At 44.0% G+C, this 26,166-nt stretch overlaps 1 protein-coding gene across 1 annotated transcript in view; it reads right to left on the reverse strand.

Moving 5' to 3' along the window:
- Positions 1-26,166, reverse strand: part of LOC141227665 (amine oxidase [flavin-containing] B-like) — a 233,607-nt gene that overhangs the window by 105,849 nt on the left and 101,592 nt on the right. Inside the window, exons 5-7 of the mRNA XM_073667245.1 lie at positions 23,288-23,379; positions 19,538-19,679; positions 13,537-13,686 (exon numbers count right to left, since the gene is read on the reverse strand). Of these exons, the coding sequence (XP_073523346.1) occupies positions 13,537-13,686; positions 19,538-19,679; positions 23,288-23,379 (384 nt within the window). The remainder of the gene's footprint in view (positions 1-13,536; positions 13,687-19,537; positions 19,680-23,287; positions 23,380-26,166) is intronic.

A 26,166-nucleotide genomic window follows, 5' to 3' on the forward strand; every position in this document is an offset into this window, starting at 1 on the left:
CATCCAAAGTGCCCTGCGCCGTCATGGTATGCTTCTAGGACCATTGCCGCATCCCGCCTTGGGACCACTACCTGCCAGATCAGCTCATGTGTTCGAGAATTGACGGTTCTGCGGCACAGCCTCCCCTCGTAGAGAAACAGCTTGCTCCTCTCCTTCCACAGCTGTTTGGCCTCTTCTGGAGCATCCGGATCAATGTGGGCATCAGCCTGGGTCAGCATCTCTTTTACCAGGTGGACTGCGGAGTCACTATCTTGTGTCTCTGCCCAACCGTGGTGGGGTAAGGGATTGAACGTAGCGGTAGCAGAGCGCCTCTCCTTTATGCAGTGGGAACACTGGGTGACCCCATGACGGTGGAATGCAGGGAGTTCAATTTCTTCCAGTTATTCTGGATCCTCTCCCCCGTCCTGCAAGTGAGGCATTCTGGACAATGCATCTGCGTTGGCATTTGCGCTCCCTGTCCAGTATTTGATAGTAAATTCATAATTGGACACCCGGGCCATCCATCTCTGCTCTAGGGCACCAAGTCTTGCAGTGTCCAGGTGTGTCAACGGGTTGTTGTCCGTGTACACAGTGAACTTAGAAGGAGCCAGGTAATGCTTGAAGCATTCGGTGACTGCCCACACCACTGTCAGGAACTCTAGCTTGAAGGAGCTATAATTCTCAGGGTTTCTCTCTGTGGGTCTCAGCTTTCTGCTAGCATAAGCAATTACCCGTTCTCTGCCCTGCTGGATCTGGGACAATACGGATCCTAGCCCCACGTTACTGGCGTCGGTGTGGAGGATAAAAGGCTGGTCGTAATCAGGGTAGGCTAGGATCTCATCCCCCGTGAGGGCCATCTTCAGCTGGCGGAAAGACTCCTCCTCCAGCTTGTCCCACTTAAAGGGCGGCTTCTGATTTTTAGTCTTTGACTGACCTAACAGGAGGTCCTGCATAGGGGCTGCCATTTTGGTGAACCCGGAGATGAATCTTGGTGAATTGGCCGACCAACCCGAGGAACCCCCGCACTTCCTTTATGCTGGAGGGTCTTGGCCAGTCCTTAATCACCGTGATCTTGTCAGAGTCTGGGGCTACTCCGTCAGCACTCACCACATGTCCCAGGTACTGTACTTTTGGCTTCAATAGATGACACTTGGAGGGTTTCACCTTTAGGCCGAAGCCTGCCAGGGCATCGAACACCTCTGCCAGGTGCTTTAGATGGTCCTCATAGGTCTTGGAATACACGATGACATCGTCTAGGTAGAGTAGGACCGTCTCGAAATTTCTGTGCCCCAGACAGCACTCCATCAGCCTCTGGAAGGTCCCTGGTGCGTTGCAGAGTCCGAACGGCATACAGTTGAATTCACTGAGACCCATCGGGGTGGTGAAGGCGGTCTTCTCCTTGTCTGACTCTGCTACAGGAACCTGCCAGTACCCGCTAGTGAAATCCAAAATAGAGAAGAAGTTAGCAGATTTTAATGCAGCCAAAGACTCCTCTATCCTAGGTAACGGGTACACATCTTTGTGTGTTATTCTGTTGACCTTTCTATAATCTACACACATCCTCATCGTGCCATCCTTCTTTTTTACAAGAACCAGAGGAGCTGCCCAGGGGCTACAGCTATCCCTGATCACCCCAGCCTCCTTCATTTCTCGCAACATACCCTTGGCATTCTGATAGTGTGCAGGGGCCACAGGCCGGTATCTCTCTTTTATGAGTGGATGGTCTCCTGTGGGGATTTGGTGTTCTACCCCCTTTACTTGTCCAAAGTCTAGAGGGTGTTTGCTAAAGACCCTTTCGTACTCCTGAACCACCTCCCTGTTTCTGGTGTGGGGGAGTGGAGTCAGTGCCCACGTGCAGCTTCTGGCACCAGTCCTCCATTTGTTTTTTGGAGCCGTTACCTTCCTCTGGGGGAGATGGAGGCAAGGGTTCCACGGCTTTTACAGAGTTTTGGTTAATGGTGAACAATTTGGCTAGAGTGGCATACCGGGGCAAGTGTACTTCTCTTTCCCCAATATTTAGGATGCGGACGGGTACCCTCCCATGGCGGACATCAACCACCCCCCGTGCTGTCAAAATAGTGGGCCTGCTGTCTGAGTAAACGGGTTCTACCATAGCTTGGTAATCTCTACCTCTTAACCCGATTGCAGTCCGGCACCAGATCATCATTTCGCTTTTTGGGGGCATGGCGATAGGGAATGGGTCACTCATCCTAACGCTACCAATCTCACCACCAGACAGTTCTACCTGTTGCCGCTTCATCAGGGCTCTGATTTCCTTTTGTAGGACACGCTGCTGGCTGGAGCTGGCATTCATTGCAACCTGCTGTAAGATAACAATTATCTCTGAAAGACAATTTTCAATAACGTTAGTACCAAAGGTTATTTTAGGGTGACTTTCACAACGGTCAATGTCCACAATAATCAGTCCTTGCGCCGGCAGTTCAACTTTACCAATTTTGATGGTCACCTCCTTGAACCCCACCTGCGGCACGGGCTGACCATTGCTGGCCATGATGCTTAAGTCATTATCTGGGTAACGGGTAATATCCGTGTCATCCCAGTACTGCTTGAAAAGTACATAGGGGATGGTGGTTACCTGTGACCCGGTGTCCAACAGTGCACTCATGGGAATGCCATCCAGTACCACAGGCAAGACCGGTCATCCTCCCACATACTTGTCACGCCAGTTTGACGGGCCTGATGATCTTACACCTGGGGGTTGGCCCTCTGTCCCAGGTTGGGCCCGTTTAAATTACAGTACCTCACAATATGTCCTGGCTGGCTGCAGCGGCGGCAGATGGGTTGTACATCCTGGTTGTAGCGGTCCGTTGGCTTCCCTCTGAACGGTGGGATCCTCTTCTGTCGGCGCCACGGGACGTCCTCCGGACTGGTAGCCAGCTGGATGTTTCCTGGAGAGGATACCTGTAACGACTGCACAGTCCTGGTTAGTGCGGCAACGCTTTTAGTCAGCTCTTGGACCTGATGGTGCAGGTCTGCAGCCGGGTCTTTGCCCAAAGCCTGTGCATCGGCTCCCACAGGCTCTGCAGACAAGGGCGCTGCCTCCTGGTGATAGGTGATAGCAGGGCGCCTATGAGTCACAGCGCCACCTGGTGCCGGTTCTCGGAGCACCCGGATGGCCCTGTCTTTGAACTGTGCAAAGTCTAACTCAGGGTTCTGCATGGCCATTAAGCGTAACTGGGTTGGGTGGGCACTGGACAGCAGACCCTCAATGAATTGTTCAGTCAGCAGTTTATCTGCATTCCGCACACTGTCAGGGTCTACCTGCTTAATGGCTCTCAGGGCCTTTTGCAAATTCAAAGCATAGTCTCTTATACTGTCTTGGGCCCGCTGCTTGCACCCGTAAAATCTCATTTTGATCTCTGCTGAGGTGCGGGTATCAAAAGTGTCCTTTAGACGGGCTAAAATCTCCTTCACGGTCCCCTTGTCCCTGACTGACCAGGACTTTACTTCTCGTTGGGCCACGCCGGTTAACTGGCCTATCTGTATGGTCACTTTTTGTTTTCCGTCAGGGGGTACACCTTGAATAGGCTATACAGTCTCTCTTAAAGTCGCTCAGGGTATGCGACTCCCCTGAGTTCTGGGGCAACCAGGCCGCTCCGGGAATATAAGGCATCGTGAACGGCATTACTGCGGCAGCGGCCGCGCTGGCGGTGACAGTTCCCTCCGCTTCCATCATCCTCTTCCCCCCTAGTTAACCGTGGCCTACCTTCCGTTGCTTTTCTTCTGTAGGCCGCGGTTCCGCAGGCGACCGTCGGGGTTGAGGACCTTGCGTCGCGTCCTGGTGACGTCAGCGTCCGCTCGGCTCCTTTCAGGACTTTGCGCAGCGTCCGTGCGTAAGGCGGGGCTCCAGTTCTCGCGCGCTTTCGTCATCCACGTCCCTCTTCTTCCCGCGTGGCATCCCAAAGATGGCGCCCGATGGCGGGAAAATGGCTGCGGATGGCGGGAAACGGCTGCGGATGGCGGGAAACTCCACCAAGGTAAGTTTTACAGGCTTTCTTCAGGCACGCAGTACCCGTTGGTGGCGGGCACGAAATCCTGCCGACTACACCAAAGTTGACGCGCCCCCTGGGCCGTGTGGGGAACCCGGAACCGGGCCTTTAGTGGGATGCTGGGGGTTGTAGTCTCCACGTGGCGGTGACCCTGTCCGTGGCTCAGGGTGGTCAAACCGAATGGCAGTCTGTTTGTTGTATTTTAAATGTCCAACTACGCCACCAGTGGATTGCGGTCAGAGTGAACCGCCGCTGCAGGGCAGACTGCTGAGGTTGGTGTTGTGGATGCAGCAGAGGATAGTATAACTCCCCACGGGAGGAGTATGGCCTCAGGGCAGCAAGTGTGGATGTTGGTGGTGATGGTGCGCGGGAGCAGCAGTAACACACGGAGTCTGTCATGCAATTCAGGGTCTTTACCGTTGGTGGTATTAAGGGACCTGTCCGGAATACAGGTTAACAATGGAGACCTGGTCAGTCTGAGAGCAACTGGGAAATCCCGCTGGTCAAGGGGACTTTGTAGGCCTATCATGCTGACTTCACTCTTTCTTGGCTATCCTGCTGTAGTGTAGTGGTAACCCACATCTCTGAGTGTACCGTGTTGTTCTCACCCATATGACTGGCAACTCGGGCCTTCCGTACCTCTCACCCCTCCGGGGTAGTAGTGGTCTCTCTCGTGTGGCTGAGCCTCCGGGCTTCCTTGGGCCAGAGGACTTGAAGTCCCCTGTGTGGTGGTTTTCTGCTGCTGGGCTTATAATCCTCACAGCCTCAGACTCCAGTGTCCGGCTTTGCAAGTCTCTAGCCAGGACGAGCTGTGTTGGCTCCCCTCCTGGCCTTGTGTTCCTCCTCTGCCTACAGGGACTCCTCAGCCTGCTGCTGACCTGTCCCTATTTGCAACTTGTCTGGAACTTGTCTGGCACTTCACTGTCTAACCCCGCCCCAGATCCAGTTTATAAAGGGCAGATTTCTCCCCTCCCTGGACTGAGGCAGGAGGTACTGAATGCTAATTGTCCCCAACCAGGGAACCTCCCACCTGCTTTCAGACATGGCATTGCTGCCACTGTGGCGACCAGACCTGGGGTGCCACACTGGCAAATTCAAACAATTTGTGAGTTAAATTTGTGTGAATCACTAAAAAAATCTGATCCACTATTTTTTACACAATACAAAAGGCTGACATAACTTTAAGTGAGACACGGACTTCATCCAAAATTCCTTGAAGTTATCACATCACATTGCATAGCACAGCCAATTAGGAGGGACTATGATAACTTGTATAAAAGCCAAGGCAGGAAATGCAGCAGTCATTTAAAGGTAATTTATAAAAGTGAAAGGATGTCAGTGCTCACAGCTCAGCAATAGATACAATTCTAAAACATTAAACAAATAATCCAATAATATGTAGTATAATTGCAGCAATAAAGAATATGAGTAGTAGTCTGTAAATAGCATAGATATTAAATTGAGCAGTGGAGAGAGAGATAGCAGAGGTGCCAGCTACATCAGTCCCAGACAGTGTGACTGATCAGTGATATTATGTAGCTGGTACAAGTCATGCTGTATTTGAATTACAAGTATCCATTTTTTTGTTCATTCATAATGAACTAGAAAGCAGCAGTAAGACATCACAACAAGTTTTAGATAAAAAAGATATCAAATCATAATCAAAGACGAGGTGCTTGCTTGTCACAAGCGGCTCTACTGAATTTTTAATTTCTTGTACAATTTGTGAATGGTTAAAAAAATTGTTTTTTTATATATACCGGTATATGCAAAAGAAAATTCCCCAAAATTCATACATTAAACTGTGCATGTCACAAAAATGTTTTCTTTGCACATTTCTTTTTATGGAGCCAAATTTTACATCCATGTATGCCATACCAAGAAATTGCCATGTTGCAGGTGGTAGCTTTTTAGCCGCATACCTACCTGTAATTTTTTTATTATGCAATTTTAATGAACGTGGTTGAATTTTGTTAAAAAAATATATAATTTTTTTTAAATGTAGACATTTGACTGTGCATGTCTGTTTTTGCACACCCATTTTACTAGTCCAACTTGACAACAGTACACTCCAGAGCTATGCTGTGGACTGCAGGGCTTTGAACTAGTGTTAAGCGAGCATGCTCGACACTGCTCGGTACTCGCCCGAGCATCTTACTACTCAGGATGTTCGGCGAGCACCGAGCATTTCCGGGTTACTCGGGCGGGTGATCGGGTCTCCGCCCTGCACGTTTGGCGCTCTTTACAGAGCCAATGAACATGCAGGGATTGCCAACCAGTCACTGTAATGCCGCAGCCATGTTGTTTGTGGGCATTACAGTGATTGGCTGGCCGCACAGCGTCACCTCGAGTATTTAAAACCGGGCGCCGCCATCTTGGACACAGTCGCTCCGGATCAGACAGTGTAGGGTCAGTGCTGCTGAGCTAGGGAGAGATTTATACTTCGAAATAGTTAGTGTAGGGTCTCTAAAGCCTGCCAAATCAAACAAACAGTCCTTCTCAGGATTAATATCCATCCCAGATATCAGGCAGGCAGGCAGGCTGTACAGGAGATGCAGTGGTTATACCAGCAAACGCTGCATTACAGTCCTGTGTGCTCCTGTTGGTCAAATTGCTAGACTTATCACAGCGGTCTCAGGGGCCAGGAAAAATTTTTTTTTTTTTCATCTAAATCCTGTATTTTTTTTTTCCTCAGTCAGACTGTCCAAATATGCGTCTTATTAACCTTTTAGTATTCCCCCCCGAAAAAAAAAAAATTGAGCGTGTCTGTGACTGTTCAGACACCAATATATCTGTTTAAAAGAGTCTGGTGTAGGCCAGAAAAATATAACTGTGGTTTTGCAGTTCCATTGGTCAAATCTCTGTATTATCCTGCTTTTGGCATTTTTTGCCTTAAAAAAAAACTGTAATAGTGTCTCCCTGACTGGTCAGACACCAATATATCCGTTTAAAAGAGTCTGGTGTATGCCACATAACTATAACTGTGGTTTTGCAGTTCCATGGGTCAAATCTCTGTATTATCCTTTTTTTGGCATTTTTTGCCATAAAAAAACTGTAATAGTGTCTCCCTGACTGGTCAGACACCAATATATCTGTTTAAAAGAGTCTGGTGTAGGCCATAAAAATATAACTGTGGTTTTGCAGTTCCACGGTTCAAATCTCTGTATTATCCAGCTTTTGGTATTTTTTCCGTAAAGAAAAACAGTAATAGTGTCTCCCTGATTGTTCAGACACAAATATATCTGTTTGAAAGATTTTGGTGTATGCCAGAAAAATATAACTGTGGTTTTGCAGTTCCACAGGTCAAATCTCTGTATTATCCTGTTTTTGTCATTTTTTGCCGAAAAAAAAAATGAAATAGTGTCTCCCTGACTGGTCAGACACCAATGTATCTGTTTAAAAGAGTCTGGTGTAGGCCAGAAAAATATAACTGTGGTTTTGCAGTTCCACAGTTCAAATCTCTGTATTATCCAGCTTTTGGTATTTTTTCTGTAAAGAAAAACAGTAATAGTGTCTCCCTGATTGTTCAGACACAAATATATCTGTTTGAAAGATTCTGGTGTAGGCCAGAAAAATATAACTGTGGTTTTGCAGTTCCACGGTTCAAATCTCTGTATTATACAGCTTTTGGCCTGTTTTACATAAAAAAAAAAAAAAAAGTGTCTCCCTGTCTGCTCAGTCACAAATATATCTGTTTAAAAGATTCTGGTGTAGGCCAGAGAAATAGAACTGTGGTTTTCCTTTTCCACGGTTCTAATCTCCTTTTTATTACCCTTTTTCCATTGATAGTGCGAGTGTAAGCTATTTTAATTAATTTACAATGGGCAAGGCGCGTGGCAAGGGAAGTGGAACTGGACGTTCTAGCGATGGTGCGTGTAGAGGATGGGGCCGTGGCCAAGGTGAAAATGTGCCACAACCAACAGCCACATCTTCTCGCTCCCACTTCTTGACCGAATTACTAGGGAACTACACTACAACACCAGTATTGCGAAGTGATCAGTGTGAACAAGTTATTAATTGGATAGCAGATAATACTTACAGTTACCTGGGCACCACCACCTCCCGTCTGTCTTCCACACGGTCAAGTTTTAGTAGCCGTGAGTCTCGACTGCATACTCCTCCTCACCCTGATGCTCCTTCCTCCCACCATGCTGAGTGTCGTCAGACAGCAACTGATCCCACACTTGGAAACTCTGAAGAGCTGTTCACTGGTCCATTTCCATAGTTGTGCCCCTCGCCTGCTCCGCTTGAAGTGGTGGAAGAGGAGATCCCATGTAGCGATGCCCAAATATTTGAACAGCCACGGCCACAGGAAGTCGACGGTGGCAATTTGTCACAAGAGGTGGACGATGACGAGACACAATTGCCACGAAGTGAGGAAGAGGATCGTGGTGCGCAAGTGGAAGAGGAGGAGGTGGTGGATGATCTAGTAACTGACCCAACGTTGCAGGAGGACACGCAGAGCGAGGCCAGCAGCACACAGGGGGAGGGAAGCAGAGTACCCCAACAGGCAGGAAGAAGCAGTATGGTGGCCGCACACAGAAGGCGGGCAACAGTTCCCAGTAACACCAACACGAGGGACATTGCCAGTACAACGGGTAGGTCTTCCAGAGTCTGTAATTTTTTTAAAGACTCTGCTGATAACCCCAAAAAGGCCATTTGTACCACCTGCCATGCCAGCATCAGCAAGGGTGACAAAACTAACAGCCTGACCACCACCAGCATGATCAGGCACATGGCAGCAAAGCACCCGACTTTGTGGGGCGAACCCCAGGGTCCACGACCAGTGTCAGGGGTGTCATCATTGCTTCTTCCACTGTTGTGCGTGTAATAGAACCCCCTGTTGTGCGTGCAAGGTAATCCCCTGTCCATACTGCATGCAAAGATGCCCCCTCCTCTCAGTCTTCACTTGTTATGGCAGTTTCTCAAGAAACAGCATCAACATCCACGTCCCAACGCAGCGTTCAATTGTCCATATCCCAGAGCTTTGAACGAAAGCACAAATTCGCAGCCAACGCCCCACAGGCCACAGTCCTAAATTCGCACATTTCACGACTGCTTGCGTTGGAAATGCTGCCTTTTAGGCTGGTGGCGACGGAATCCTTCCGCAACCTTAAGGCGGTGGCCGTCCCTCGGTACTCGGTCCCCAGCCGACACTATTTTGCCCAGTGTGCCATCCCCGCACTACACAAGCACGAGTCCCAAAACATCTGCCGTGCCCTCAACAATGCAGTTACTAGGAGAGTCCACCTGACAACGGACACGTGGACAAGTGTTTGTGGCCAGGGACAGTACATCTCCCTGATGGCACACTGGGTAAACATAGTGGAAGCCGGGACCCAGTCGGACCTTGGGATGGAACACATCCTCCCCACACAGAGGATTGCGGGCCCTATGTCAGAGTTGCCCCCACAGTGTACAGCTCCTGCACATCATCCTCCTCCTCATGTTCAGCCTACATCTCAGATATCACCACATCAGTAACAAGCTGGAAGCACTGCAGTACTGCCTCAGCCAAGCGGCAACAGGCTGTGCTGAAACTCATAAGCTTAGGTGATAAACCTCACACTGCTTGTGAGTTGTGGACAGTAGTGAAAGAGCAGGCAGATCTGTGGCTGAGACCGCTGAACCTACATCCAGGCATGGTCGTGTGTGACAATGGCCGTAACCTGGTGGCGGCTCTGAGGCGAGATCACACACATACCATGCCTGGCTCATGTGCCTAACCTCGTGGTTCAGCGGTTTCTTAAATCGTACCCCGAGTTGCCAGATCTGCTCGTCAAAGTACGCCGCCTGTCAGCTCATTTTCGCAAGTCGGCTACCGCTTCCGTCGCCCTTGCTGTGTTGCAGCAGCGTTTGCAGCTTACGGCACACCGACTGGTGTGTGATGTCCCCACACGTTGGAACTCTTCCCTCCACATGTTGCAAAGGATTTGTGAGCAGAAGAGAGCAGTTGTGGAGTACCAGCTGCAACAAGGCCGTCGATAATCAGGTCAGACTCCACACATAAGACCTCAGGAGTGGACCTGTATGTCTGACATATGTACCATCCTAAAAAAAACTTTGAGGAGTCCAACAAGATGGTGAGTGGCGATGACGCCATCATTTGCGTCAGCATCCCACTTGTCTGTCTTTTGCAATGTTCTCTGCAGAGAATTAAAGAGGAGGCATTGCAGCCAGAGTATGATGAGATGGATCAAGAAGCCGTAGCGGGCAATTACACACAGCCCAGCCTCATCTCATCCCAACGTGCATTGGGGGACAATGAGGGAGAGGAGGAGGAGGAGGAAGAACAGGAGCTGGTATCATGCGCTGTAGACGGTAGTACCTGTACAAGTGTCATACCGTCGGTTCAGCGTGGCTGGCCTGAGGACAGGAGGGAGGAGGAGGAGGAGAGCATGGTCAGTCATCATCTTGGTGAGAGGTATTCACATTGGTAGGTCCTGACATCGAGAAACGCCTTACCGCGGCTGTCAGGTACACATGAATTGGCCAATTTATGCGCTAAGATTTCTCATTTATTTACAGCAGTAATGCTATTCATTTTCCATACTTCATATTTCATGCGCTAAAAAAAATTTTTTTTTAAAATTTTTTCATTTATTTCTATTTTTTACAGCAGTTATGCTATTCATATTTCATATTTCATATCTATATACTCAGTGTTACAGTGTGCTACTTTATTTGTTCATTATATCTGGAGGTAGCTGCTCTTAGTAAGCACCTGTTCACACCTAGTTTTTGTAGTGGAAGTGCCGTCATTTTCTTTGTTACTAGATTTAGCGTTGACTGAGCACTCCACCCCCACCCCCATGCCACAGGTGGTTTTAAATGCATCAGGATCTGTCTTTCCCACACATAAGCAGACGGAGGTCTCTTAGAGAGGTATTCACATTGGTAGGTCCTGACATCGAGAAACGCCTTACCGCGGCTGTCAGGTACACATGAATTGGCCAATTTATGCGCTAAGATTTCTCATTTATTTACAGCAGTAATGCTATTCATTTTCCATACTTCATATTTCATGCGCTAAAAAAAAATTTTTTTAAAAATTTTTTCATTTATTTCTATTTTTTACAGCAGTTATGCTATTCATATTTCATATTACATATCTATATACTCAGTGTTACAGTGTGCTACTTTATTTGTTCATTATATATGGAGGTAGCTGCTCTTAGTAAGCACCTGTTCACACCTAGTTTTTGTAGTGGAAGTGCCGTCATTTTCTTTGTTACTAGATTTAGCGTTGACTGAGCACTCCACCCCCACCCCCATGCCGCAGGTGGTTTTAAATGCATCAGGATCTGTCTTTCCCACACATAAGCAGACGGAGGTCTCTTAGAGAGGTATTCACATTGGTAGGGTCCTGACATCGAGAAACGCCTTACCGCGGCTGTCAGGTACACATGAATTGGCCAATTTATGCGCTAAGATTTCTCATTTATTTACAGCAGTAATGCTATTCATTTTCCATACTTCATATTTCATGCGCTAAAAAAATTTTTTTTAAAAAAAAATTTTCATTTATTTCTATTTTTTACAGCAGTTATGCTATTCATATTTCATATTTCATATCTATATACTCAGTGTTACAGTGTGCTACTTTATTTGTTCATTATATATGGAGGTAGCTGCTCTTAGTAAGCACCTGTTCACACCTAGTTTTTGTAGTGGAAGTGCCGTCATTTTCTTTGTTACTAGATTTAGCGTTGACTGAGCACTCCACCCCCACCCCCATGCCGCAGGTGGTTTTAAATGCATCAGGATCTGTCTTTCCCACACATAAGCAGACGGAGGTCTCTTAGAGAGGTATTCACATTGGTAGGTCCTGACATCGAGAAACGCCTTACCGCGGCTGTCAGGTACACATGAATTGGCCAATTTATGCGCTAAGATTTCTCATTTATTTACAGCAGTAATGCTATTCATTTTCCATACTTCATATTTCATGCGCTAAAAAAATTTTTTTTTTAAATTTTTTTCATTTATTTCTATTTTTTACAGCAGTTATGCTATTCATATTTCATATTTCATATCTATATACTCAGTGTTACAGTGTGCTACTTTATTTGTTCATTGTTGTTATCATCTTGGTGAGGGCACGAAAGTCTTGCCCGTTACCAGTCTGGCACGCATGGCTGACTTTATGTTACGCTGCCTTAACCATGACCCTCGCGTTGTAAAAATGTTGGGTGACAGTCATTACTGGTTGGTGACACTTTAGACCCCCGCTACAAGGAAAACTTTTACTCTCTTATTCCTGAGGTGGAGAGGTCTACAAAATTGGGGCAGTACCAGAAGGCCCTTGCTGCAGAACTGTTAAAAAAATTCCCATCTGAACACGCTAGCGGCAGAGGTCACAGTTTGTTGACCAACCAAGGTGTACAGGCGAGAGAGATGCAACTCCAATCCAGCAGAGGCAGGGAAACACTGTCAACATTCTGGGACAGTTTTCTGAGAACCGCCAAGCTTACAGGACCTGAGGCGCAGGGTACTCTCACAAGGAGTGGAAAGTTTCAAAAGATGGTGAGGGAGTACCCTGCCGACCATACCAGCGTCCTCCGTGATTCCTCTGTGCCTTTTAATTATTGGGTATCCAAGCTGGACACTTGGAATGAACTCGATCTGTACGTCTTGGAGGTCCTGGCCTGCCCTGCCGCTAGCGTGTTATGGGAGCGTGTTTTTAGTGCCGCTGGGGGATTTATAACTGATATGCGCACTCGCCTGTCAACTGACAATGCTGACAAGCTGACCCTTATCAAAATGAACAAGGGCTGGATTGGGCCAGACTTCTCATCACAATCAAATGACAGCAGAGTAACATAAAGTCAAATCCACTGTGTTATTTCGGGAGGTGTATTCCCATGCACCGCTTCACACCCACACATGGGTATACGTTTCCTCATTGTGGTATAATGAGGCCATGTTCCTGCATGGTCAGACACAACCATTACACAGCACACAGCAGGGGCACATTTATAAGATTATCTCAGCACAGGAACATATTTTTTAAACACATCCAATTGTGAAAATTATTATTATTCAAATATCTATTGATTGATATGTTGATAAAAATTAACTTTGTTACCTTTGTATTTAAAACGCCTTTAAATACTGCAGCTTGAGAATGACAGGGACATTTAAAGGGCCTAACAGCAGTGATTGGTGCTTAAAAGCAATCATCCTGTTACAGGAAAATGCAGGCTGTATAACACAGCCAGCATTTTCTGGGTAAAGTTCGGATTGCACTACACACCTGTACCTGGCATATCATGTACATGTCCTGGAGAGCGGCAGTTTTGAGACCCCTGACACTCCCAAAAAAGAACTCAGTATCGTGCAACTAGTCTGAGCAGGGTCAGAGTGAGGTGAAAGGGCTCAATATAAAGTCCCTAGTTCTGTACACAGTTTTTCATGTTTCAAACTTTTTTTTATAAAACATATGATGCAATGTAAATTTCTGTTCTGAATAGAATGGGATATATTCAAAATATAGATAACATATTCAAAAGTGAAAATATTTTATTAAATAGCTTATTGCATTTACCTGATAGACTTCATGATTTAATGTCTCCACAATGACAACTTCGCCAGACTGATCAAGCCTGATCACTGGTCTCTCTAACTTTACTCGATCCTGGAGACGTGCCATTATCTTTTCACTTATCTGCCCAGATCCTCCTACAAACTTTCTTTCCTAAAAACATAGGCAAATTTTGAAACATTTAGTTGCATTTTGAATTCAATAAGTATTCATACTCCTCAGCATTAAAATTGCAACACCAAGTCATGAAATTATGAAAATCACAGGATCAATAGACAAGTAAATGATATGTAAATGATGAAAAAATGAAGAGAAAAAAGTCAATAGTCAAAACATCTCAATATATTGAATGTCAACTGTGAGCACTACGCACAGAAATATTCGTCTTTGCCTGCTATCAGTGTGGTTATTACTATTAATGGTTGTCTGAGAAACATTCTGCCATGCTGAATGAACTTGGCTAACAAATTATCAAGTTCTGCAACTGACAGCTCCCTTTGCAATTGTCAACCAATGATGTCCCAGATGTGCACGATGTGAGACAAGTCCAGAGATGCTGCAGGCCATGATAGAAGGATTAGGACACGCAGAATGCTCACAGTAGCATGAGCAACATGTGGCCTGGCATTTTTGCCTTGAAAAACTGCTCCTAGGATACTTTGGTTGAACTACTGGCTAAACCAGAAATCAATGTAACAATAAGCTGTTAAGCTGGAGAGGTCCAGCTACTGTACATTATGCCACCCCACACCATAATCCTGGAAGTAGGAGTGGTGTGATGTTCCCTCGTGAAGACTTCTTCGTTCACTTTACTCCAGTGCTCTCAAAGGCTATAATTGTGCAGAGCAAGACAGCCATGGAGGCTGGAAGGAAAGTCTATCCTCTTCAGCGATGAGTTCCACTTTTGTCTTGGATGCAATGATACCTGGTGATTTGTCTGGAGAAGTGGGAGACACCATGAAGTGGCCATCATGAGGGAACATCACACCACATCTACTTCTGGGATTATAGTGTGGGATGGCATAGTGTATGGTAACTGGACCTCTCCAGACTTCACTCCAGAAACACTAACAGCTCAGCATTAAAGTGATTTGGTTATGGAACCAGTGATACCCCCATTTCTTCAAAGTGTCCCAGGAGCAAATTTTCAATCCACTTATGACAAGCCACATCTTCCTGTTGCTACTGTGAGCAGCCTGGGTGGCCGAGACATGCTGCCATGATCTGCAACATCTCTGGGATTGTCTCTCTTCAAGCACATAAGGGACATCATTTGTTGGCATGTTGGCACCCAAAAAAGATCTAATCAAAGGCGACATTTTATCTTCTGTTATGATATGAAACATATCAGAAGGAATATTTTATTTTCCACTTTTATGAGAATATATAAAAAACATTGATTTCAGCACAAAGGTTAATAACAAAATAGCTTTTAGATTTAATTTAAAGATACAGCCACATTTACACATTAAACTTTATTGCAGTATTGCTTTATTGAGCAGCAGAAAATCAATGCTAACCCTATTGCAAGTAATCATTATTGCCATGTTCCAATGAACGTTAACAATTTACTGGCACACAGACGATGTGTGCGGGTACTTGACAGAACACGTCATTAGCATTTACTGCTATCATCATTGATTCCAAATGTTGTATGATTAAAAACAGTATAGCTCATGGGTTTTTCTTTAAAAATCTTAATCTCTAGTAAAGTTGATTCATTGAAATTAAGTGGTGAGTAGGTCTTCAAAAGATTACATTAAAATGAGCTCTAGTGCATGATCTTTACTATGTGGGATTACAACCTCTGCAAAAAAATATTATATGTCAGCTTGGATTAGCCATCCATCTAATAAGTATGAGGTGAAGAATGGTCGATTCTTGACTGACTCTATTCCTTCTCTCTATTATAGACACATGAAGGCTCGGGTGAGCCAATATGCATTTACATGAGAATGGGGATAGCTGTCAACCAAAAGTGTCTTCTAAGGTCCCCTTAATTTTTCAACAACTTTTTGTATCCACTTGCCTTTGCATGAGTAGAACCGTTAGATTAGCATATAATGTTGCCACATTGAGGCTTTTAAATTACTTGTCTTTTCCATTAAACTTAAAGGATGTCAAATCAGAGAAAACTTGTGAATCCTTGGAAGATGGCTGTCATGTAGCTACTAGGCTATTTTTTTCAATTGAGGTGTTCTGCCCTATGTAAATACCCCCAAAGAGTGGCTTGTTGGCACTCACTTACATCTGGGAGCACATATCTTACCCTATCTCCCCAGTTAACAATAAGCCATTATGCTATTCATTTAATCTCCATGTATTTTTTATGATGGGACTCTAACATATACAACATATTTTATTTCAGACTTCTGCACTTTTTTTTACTGATTTGCTTTTTATCACTGTAGCTCCTGGCAAGTATCTGGAAACTACTAAAATTCCTTGGTTACATGTTCACTAAAAGTTCAGAAACAAATACAAATGCCTTCTCTAACAGAAGAAAAGTCGGGTTAAAGAGCATGTCCTGCTTTTTGGCCAAAGAGCAAATATTTATCATTCTCATACCTCTTCTTCTTCCTCCTGGGTGGTTTAGATTAGATGAGAAAGGGGGCCAAGCCATTATTCTTTTGTCTTTAAGGCCTTTACTACAGGGTGGGCTATTTATATGGATACACCTAAATAAAATGGGAATGGTTGGTGATATCAACTTCCTGTTTGTGGCACATTAGTATATGGGAGGGGGAAAACATTTCCAGATGGGTGGTGACCATGGTGGCCATTTTGAAGTTAGCCATTTTGGATCCAACTTTATTTTTTTCAATAGGAAGAGGGTCATGTGACACATCAAACTTATTGAGAATTTCATAAGAAAAACAATGGTGTGCTTGGTTTTAACGTAACTTAATTCTTTCATGAGTTATTTACAAGTTATGACCACTTATAAAATATGTTCAAAGTGCTGCCCATTGTGTTGGATTGTCAATGCAACCCTCTTCTCCCACTCTTGAAACACTGATCGCAACACCACAGAAGAAATGCTAGCACAGGCTTCCAGTAACCATTGTTTCAGATACTGCACATCTCGTATATTCACAGCATAGACAATTGCCTTCAGATGACCCCAAAGATAAAAGTCTAAGAGGGTCAGATCGGGAGACCTTGGTGGCCATTCAACTGGCCCACGATGACCAATCCACTTTCCAGGAAACTGTTCATGTAGGAATGTTTGGACCTGACACCCATAATGTGGTGGTGCACCATCTTGTTGCGAAAACTCAGGGAATGTGCCATCTTCAGTGCATAAAGAGGGAAACATATCATCATGTTGCAATTTCAGATATCCAGTGGCATTGAGGTTTCCATTGATGAAGAATGGCCCCACTATCTTTGTACCCCATATACCACACCATACCATCAATTTTTGTGTTCCAACAGTCTTGAAGGGATCTATCCACTGTGGGTTAGTGTCGGACCAATAGCGATGGTTTTGTTTGTTAACGTCACCATTCACAAAAAAGTTTGCCTCATCACTGAACATAATGTTCTGTGTAAACTGAGGGTCCTGTTCCAATTTTTGTTTTGCCCATTCTGCAAATTCAGTGTGCCGATCTGGGTCATCCTCGTTGAGATGCCGCAGCAGCTGGATTTTATAAGGGTGCTATTTGTGAGTAGCTAATATTCACCGAAGGGATGTTCGACTAATGCCACTCTCCAGTGACATGCGGCAAGTGCTACGCCGTGGGCTCCTGCTGAATGAAGCTAGGACAGCCATTGATATTTCTTCATTAGTGACAGTTTTCTTGCGTCCACATTCAAAATGGCCGCTATGGTCACCATCCATCTGGAAAAGTTTTCCCCCTCCCATATACTAATGTGCCACAAGCAGGAAGTTAATATCACCAACCATTCCCATTTTATTTAGGTGAATCCATATAAATGGCCCACCCTGTAGATAGCCAAGCAGTGGAATTCTTTGATGCATGCAATGGAGCATTACCCTGCATAAAAATCATGGTTTTCTTGAAAGATACAGACTTTTTCCTGTCCCACTGCTTGAAGAAAGTGTCTTCTAAAAACTAGCAGTGGGTTTGGAGTTGATATTGAGTTTATCTTCATCCTGAAAAGGGCAAACTAGCTTATCTTTACCAGCCCATTGTAGTACCCCATCTTCACTCTCCTGGATTCTAAGTCTGTGCCCATTACTGATCCAGCCATTAGCCCATCCATCTGGTCTGGGAAGAGTCACTCTCATCTCATCAGTTCATTAAGCCTTTGAAAAATCTGTCTTCAGATATTTCTTGGCCAAGTCTTGATGTCTCAACTTAGGTGTTTTGTTCAGTGGTGGTTGGGTTTCAGCCTTCCTTATCTTGGCCATGTGTCTGATTACTGAGCACCTTGTACTTCTGGGGACTCCAAGGAGATTGCAGTTCTGGAATATGACAGTACTGGCGGATAATGGGTTGCTGACTGTGTCACATTTGATTCTTCTCAAATCTTTGCCAGTTAATCTGCGTCTTTTTTTTCTCATAATGTCTTTTGCGATCCTGTTGGCTATTTACAACAAAACTTTTGATGGTTTTTTGATCACACCCCAATATCTTAGCAATTTCAAGAGTGCTGCATCCCTCTATAAGGCTATTAATAATTTATGTCTTTCCAGAATTAATTACATTTTGTTTTTGGCCCATTTAGTCTGAGAAAACATGCTGCCTAATAATTATGCATATCTTGATAGCAGGTGTTAATAGCCTTAAGTCACGCCCTCTCTCATTACACAAATACACATTACACAAATACACATACTCAGTGCACTGTTTCTTTAATAGATTGTACCTGCAAGCAGTGATGTAACAATCACAGTCAGACCTTCAGCTGAAATATATTGTGATGCAGACAGCCACCGGTTCCCTGCAATGCAACTACTACATAGGCCACCAGCCAATCACAGGGCAGAAGGTAACATCACTGGGCATGTTGCGAGTGGTGCCATGCACCGCACCAACTCCCTGCATTGACTATGGTAGAGGATGGGGGCACTGCTCACAGCGTTAGGGGTAACAGGTGAGAGAATTTTTTTTAAATATGTATGTGAAGAAAATAGGACAGGGAACATCATTACAGCATGGGGAGAGGATGAGAGAAATTAGAAAGGGAGACATTATTCTTGCAGAAAAGAAGACATTATTACAGGATGGGGGACATTAATGCAACTGTCAGAATGAGGTGCATTATTACAGGAGCGAGGATATCATTACAGCATAGTGGCCAAGATGGGGGATGTTATTACAGGAAGGGGCTAGGATAGGGGACATTATTACAAGAATGGGGATATTATTACAGAATAGTGTCCAGGACGGGGAATATTATTATAGGACCGGGCCAGGATAGGGTACATTATTACAAGAAGGGAGACATTACAGAATGGGGGATATCATTACAGGATGAGGATGGGGCAAGAATGGGGAATATTATTACTGGAAGAGGGACATTATTTCAAGAAGGCGGATATTATTACAGGATGTGGGTCAGAATGGGGAACATTATTACAAGACAGGGGCCAGGATCGTGGACATTATTACAGGATAAGGTCATGAACGGGGGATATTATTACAGAAAGGGGCCAGGATAAGGGACATTATTACAGGAAGGGGGAAATTAATACAGGATGGGGGACATTATTACAGGAAGAGAGACATTATTACAAGACGTGGGTCAAAATGAGGGACATTATTACAAGACAGGGACCAGAATGGGGAACATTATTTCAGGAAGGGGCCAGGAATTATTACAGTACGATGGCAGGATGGCTGTATTATTACAGGATGGGGAACATTATTACAGGACAGGGGACATTATTACAGGGACCTGTAAATCTGCACAACATGCTGGGGGGGGGGGGGAAGGTCCAAATCTTTTTCTGGGGCCCATAGGACTCTTGTTACGTATTTGCCTTTAAACATTCAATATTGTATAAAAAGTAAATATGCAGTAAAAAATTTACCTGCCCACCATTGTCAGTTGAGAAAATTCTTGCAGTTCCACCACATATCCTTACATACCAGAGGAACCACAGTGTAGAAACCTGTTGTGTCTCAGCAGTAACAACCAAATTCACAAAAAGCTCTGCAAATCGCCTTGCTGCACTGTTCAAATAAATATCAAATACATATATATATATATAAATGTAATACAAATTTAATAATGACATTTTTGGAATATTTGTAATTATATTTAATAAATTAGCTATTGCACCTCTAAGACCTATCGAAAAGCCATAAATGCTCAACTGTCATCTTATTCTTAACCTAATATAACTATATTACTTTGACTTTTAAAAATGAATAAACGGAATGAACCAGCTTTAATGGGAATCTCTCATTGGGATTAACCCACCTAAGTAGTCTATATGGGCATGTAGTTCATAGAAAGTTGAATAAAATGATATCTTGATATCTGTGATCTATGGGTCAGACACTGATGTCCCCTGAAGGGGGTGCTTCCAGTGAGAGACATGTAGATCAAGAGAGTAGACTGTCAGTCATTATTGTTCCACACCGGTAAAGCCATCTTTCATTTAAAATAAGTTGTAGTGTCAGATTCTCTGGGAGATCTATGTCTAATCCATAGATCTTAACAGCTCATTTACAGATACTAACAAAAATGTTTATGACTCTGGAATAAAATATCAAATCACAGACATCAAGGTATCATTTTATTCAGCTTCCTATTACCTACATGTCTATATAGATGGCTTAGTAGGGTTGATCCTATGGACAGATTCCCTTTAACTCAAATATGATCAAGTAATACAGAGGTACCGCATTTTTCGGACTATAAGACGCATTTTTTTCCTCCAAAATTTTCCGAATGTTGCTGGGGTATATCTATATATATATATATATATATATATATACTGTGTGGGGGGAGCGGTTGCGGCAGAGGAGTGGGGCACAGGAAGCAGAAACCGCCTGCTGCAGCCTATAATGTCTGCGCTACTAAAGAAAATGAATATTCAGTGCTCCCCATGCCCATAGGTGCGTGGAGCACTGAATATTCTTGCTCCTTAATAGCGGCACACAGTGTATCAGCAGCGCGGCTCCTGCTGCTGCCGGGCAATCGCGTGTGCCTGCTATTAAATGGCATGAATATTCACTCCCTCCCCACTCCCACGGGCGTGGGAAGGGGGTGAATATTCATGCCCTTTAATAGCAAGTACACGCGATCGCCCGGCAGGAGCCGCGCTGCGGCTACGCTGTGTGTCGACTATTAAGGAGCATGTATTCACTGCTCCCCGCACACACAGTCCCGATGTGGGGAGCAGTGACTTCCGGCAGCTGATCTCTCCTTCTGAGCCGCGCATGGCAGTGACACCATGCGCGGCTCACATAGAGAGATGAGTGTGGGCAGACAGGACACAGCACTAGAGGAGAGAGAAGAGAGGTGAGTAGGAGTGTATATTTTTTTATGTGCAGCATGATGGGGATAAGGTGGACCATGCATACTAGGATAAGGATGAGGGGGCATACATACCAGGATAAAGATGAGGGGGCCATACAAACCAGGATAAGGATGAGGGGGATCATACATACTAGGATAAGGATGAAGGGGCCATACAAACCAGGATAAGGATGAGGGGGATCATACATACTAGGGTAAGGATGAGGGGGCCATACATACCAGGATAAGGATGAGGGGGCCATAAATACCAGGATACGGATGAGGGGGCCATACATACCAGGATAAGGATGAGGGGCCCATGCATACCAGGATAAGGATGAGGGGCCCATGCATACCAGGATAAGGATGAGGGGTGTCATGCATACCAGGATAGGGATGAGGGGTGCCATGCATACCAGGACAGGGATGAGGGGTGCCATGCATACCAGGACAGGGATGAGGGGTGCCATGCATACTAGGATAAGGATGAGGGGTGCCATGCATATCAGGATGGAGGGGTGCCATGCATATCAGGATGGAGGGGTGCCATGCATACCAGGATGGGGATGGGGGCCACATATAATAGGAAGGGGGTCATATCTACCAGGATGGGGGATATTATCAGAATTGGGGGACATTACCCCTATACCAGTGTCAGCAGCAGACCCACTCCCCCTTAACAGTGCATCGTGACTACATTTTTTGCTTACATTTTTTTTCTATTTTCCTCCTACAAACCTAGGTGCGTCTTATGGTCCGGTGCGTCTTATAGTCCGAAAAATACGGTATTTAATAAGGAGATAAGCAAATTAGCATTGATAGGTGCAGTAAATGTGTGACTGATACATGCTTTCATAGTTTCATAGTTTTTAATGCTGAAGATAGATTTAAGTCTACCAAATTAAACTTGCAATCTAACATGTTGATCCAGAGGAAGGCAAAAACCCGATGGGGCAGACACTAATAGCCCCATATTAGGGGAAAAATTCCTTCCCGACTCAACATACAGCAATCAGACTAGTTCCCTGGATTAACTCTCTATCACAGAATCTAGTGCCCATAACCTGTAGTATTTTAGTTTTCAAGAAAAGCATCTAGACCTTTCTTGAACTTTTGTAGTGAATCAACCATTATAATATCATAGAACCGACAAAGAAAACATTTTTTCAGGCACTTCCATCTATAAAATTAATATTTTATTAGAAATTCATTTAAAAAAGGAGAATCCATCATGAGGATAAAACCTTATGAGTTTCTGGAGTACACTATGCCCCTAGTCATAGGACATAGTGTATGTCAAAAACACGTAATGTTTTATCCTAATGATGGATCCTCCTGTTTTTAAATACATTTCTAATAAAAAGATTAATTTTATGGATGGAAATGCCAGAAAATCCTTTTTCTTTGATGGTTCTACAATAGCTGAGCCTTACCAGCAGGAATTGGCAACCATTTATAAACTTTCCAGTGTATCCCGAACAATATTGGCGCGGTGAGCTTCTTTATTTCTTTTTTCATTATAACATCATATGGCTCAATGCTCTTACAGTAAAGAACCTGCATCTGTGATTTTGATTGAACCTTCTTTCCACTAAACGTAGATAATGCCCCCTTGTCACTGTCACAGGCCTAGATGTAAAAGATTGATAGAAAGATATATGTACTGTCCCCTCATATATTTGTTCAGTGTAATAAGATCGCCCCTAAGCCTTTGTTTTTCCAAACTGAATAACCTCAAGTTTACTAATTTGTCTTTATATTACAGTCCACCCATTCCCTTAATAACCTTGGTCGCTCTTCTCTTTACCCGCTGAAGTTCAGCAATTTCCTTCTTATACACTGGATCCCAAAACTGTACACAGTAGTGTGGCCGCCCTAGTGACTTGTATAGAGGCAAAACTATGTTCTTGCTATGAGCATCTATGGCTCTTCTAATGCATCCCATTATTTTATTAGCCTTGGCAGCAGCTGCCTGGCAATTGTCACTAAAGTTGAGTTTGACGTCTATCCACACACACAAGTCTTTTTCAGTGATAATTTTACCCAGTGTTTTACAATTTAGTACATAACTGTACATTGTATTTCTATTCGAATAGAAGCTTTCATCAAAACAGAAAAAAAATATTGCAATCTTTCCCAAAGAGATAGATGAAGAGATATAGAAATGCAAGTCTAAACATTTTCTTCAAAATCTCTGCCCTTTGTACTGATCTGTAAGTGAAAATTCACTGTAGCTATCTTGTGCAATCCTATGATTCCCTGCTTTCATCTAGTGTTATATGCTCTGATATTATTAGCCCTAATAGAAGCTTACCTTGTCCAGCATACTTTGTCTATGAATTCTCTCATTGACATATTGTCCCAGTCTTTAGCATGAGGAGCTTTCCATGGTGCATCTGCAGGAATCTGACAGCAATATCAACATTAAAGAAGAACGCTGAAGAAAATTTTTATTCCCTAGACCTGTCTAAATATGAGTGTAGTATAATGGAAGTGAAATAAAATACTCACTGATCATCATCTTCCCCAGTTTCCAGCGCCACTCCGATCCACTTCGGACTCATGTGACTTTTAATACGACTTGCCGGATCACGCTGGGGTTTATGTGTGAACTGGAAGTTACTTTTACGATGTAAATCTATGAGCCTCAAAAAAATGCTCCATAGGCTTACATTATAAAAGTGACTTCCCGATAAAACCCCAGTGTGATAGAGAAAGTCGGAATTGAAATCAGAAGAGGAACGGAGTGAAGCTGGAAGCTGGGGAAGATGACGAAGTGAGTATTTTATTGCACTTCCACTATACTGCACACATATTTAGAAAGCTTTTTGGAACATCATTTTTTTTTGGGAGTGCTTCTTTAAATTTTAACCAGCATAGGAAATAAGTGCAATACTAACAAAACAAAGTGTGAAAAAGATACAAAAAATGTAATAAATTCATTCCTTTCTTTTAAGCACTCTCTACTGAATATGATTTTAAAATCTGCCTGTCAGCTCTTGAAATTAATATTAGGTCTTTATTAGACATGGAAGGGACCATTTTAGACATGAGTGCACATACTCTATAGGGTAAGGAAGTACTTATAAATAAAAATAAATGTATAAAAATATTTTGATTTTAACATAATGTTAAATAGAATCAGTCATCAGTTTTATGCTTCATCATCAGCAGCATATAGTAGGGGCAAAAACCTCGATTCCAGCACTGGGTCACTTACTCTGCTTTCTGCTGTAGTTTTATCTACTACAGTTCTGCTACCCCTCTCAATAAAAAACTGTTTGCTATGTAGTCCTCTATATGTATGAGCACAAGCAATCCCCACGCTCAACTGATTGGCTGCTTTCTGCCTTTACATAGTGTACTGTAGGTTGATTAGGCAGAGCTCATGAGGGAGAGGACTAGTAAAGCTAAACCAGATAAAAAAAATATTATGAAAACCACAGTAAAAAGCCAATTAAATGACCCAACATTGAAATCAGCGTCTCTATCCTTATTCTATGCTGCCTTTCTATTGGAAAGCATAAATACTGAGTCAGACTCCTTTTAAAGGGATCATGTCATCTGATTCATTGCTGTCCAAACCACGGGAAACATGAATCATATCCTGGCTGCACGATTGCACCAGGGTATATTTTTCTCTGAAATGCTCCAGAGTTTCAGAGGTAATTTATACGTTAAAGCTCCGGCTGGGGACCATAGCTGGAGACTACACTAGTCCGGCTCAGCCCCTGGCTGACTTCTCCCAGTACTGCTTGAAGTAACTGACTGGTCTCCTCTGTGTGCACCTAGGGAGAGGTCTGTCAATCACTTACAACAGAGCTGGGAATAGTTGACTGGGGGGACAGCGCCAGGACTTTTCTCATCTCTGGCTATGGTTCCTCAGTGAGTCTCTAAAGTATAGTACTTGTGAAATGCTGGTGTATTTCAGAAAAGGATATATGTTGCGGCAATTGTGCTGCCAGGCTCAGAATTATGCGACCAGCTGTTTGCTCAGCTTGAATCAGATGACAAAAAGTAAAATACTTTTGTGATTGTTTTTGTATAAAAAAATGTGATTTTCCCATCAGGGCAAGCCCTATCAATTTGCTTTGTCAGGGCATATATGGTAAGTAATGATGAGCGAGCGTGCTGGTTTAACCCTTTCGCCGAGCACGCTAGGGTGCTTTCCAATTATCTTCGGCGTGCTCGTATATTAAGTTCGAGTCCCTGGGTCTCCATGATTTATGACTGTTAGTCAACCTCAACACATGTGAGGATTCCCTAACAAACAAGCAATCTCTGTATGTGTTGAGGCTGACTAACAGCCATAAATCATGCAGACGCAGGGACTCGAACTTAATATACGAGTACGCCGAAGATACTCGGAAAGCACACGAGCATGCTCGGCGAAAGGGTTAAACGAGCACGCTTGCTCATCACTAATGCTGACTCATTCATTCAGCGTAATACTGTGGGCACTGTAGGGAATATGAGCAGCCAGCAGAATAGTAGTTAGAAAAGTCAGACCTAAAGTGATCAGCTAGCCTTATCGGCTTCAGTCTAAAGACCCCCATACACTCCAGATAGCTATGGTTCAGTCGATGGTTTGGCCTGCAGCTATCTCCCCCTACTCTCCCATACAAAAAAGTGCTCACTTTGTGTTATCTATGAGAGATGCCTGACAGTGGATTATCTCAACAGAGAAAAAAAGGAACTGCAGACTGAAATAGAAAATGCCTGATCCTTAACCCAACCGACACTCGTCAGTCAGTTGTCCCCATACATATTAGACTGTCAGCCAAAGCCCTCAATATTATTGGGTTTGGCCAACGTTCGACTAATGTGCATGGGGTGCCTAAGGGTGATCATACACATTAGATATTTGTCAGCCAAAGTCTCATTTGGCTAATATCTTTTCCTCCCTACTTATGCATTCTCAGCTTGGGCTTGTCTTCTCAAAAGGAAAAAAGGCAGTAAATTACTGTCTGTCTCTGCTGTTTTGAAATCAATACGATTTGGCCTATTGAACTCCAACTGACTAATTGGCTGATTTATCCAACATTATTTCCATGTGTTTGGTCAGCTTAAGAAGGAGTTGAGGTAACCTTTTTAATCTTTTACTGTTTCAAGTACTGAGCTACCAGTAGAAGATATTGTACAATATTAGCTATTAATTTTGATAACTAACTTTAAAGTTAAAGAAGTATTCCC

Source organism: Phyllobates terribilis, unplaced genomic scaffold, assembly GCF_046119375.1.
Source record: "Phyllobates terribilis strain yellow unplaced genomic scaffold, ASM4611937v1 Scaffold_2__4_contigs__length_985480577, whole genome shotgun sequence".
NCBI lineage: Eukaryota > Metazoa > Chordata > Amphibia > Anura > Dendrobatidae > Phyllobates > Phyllobates terribilis.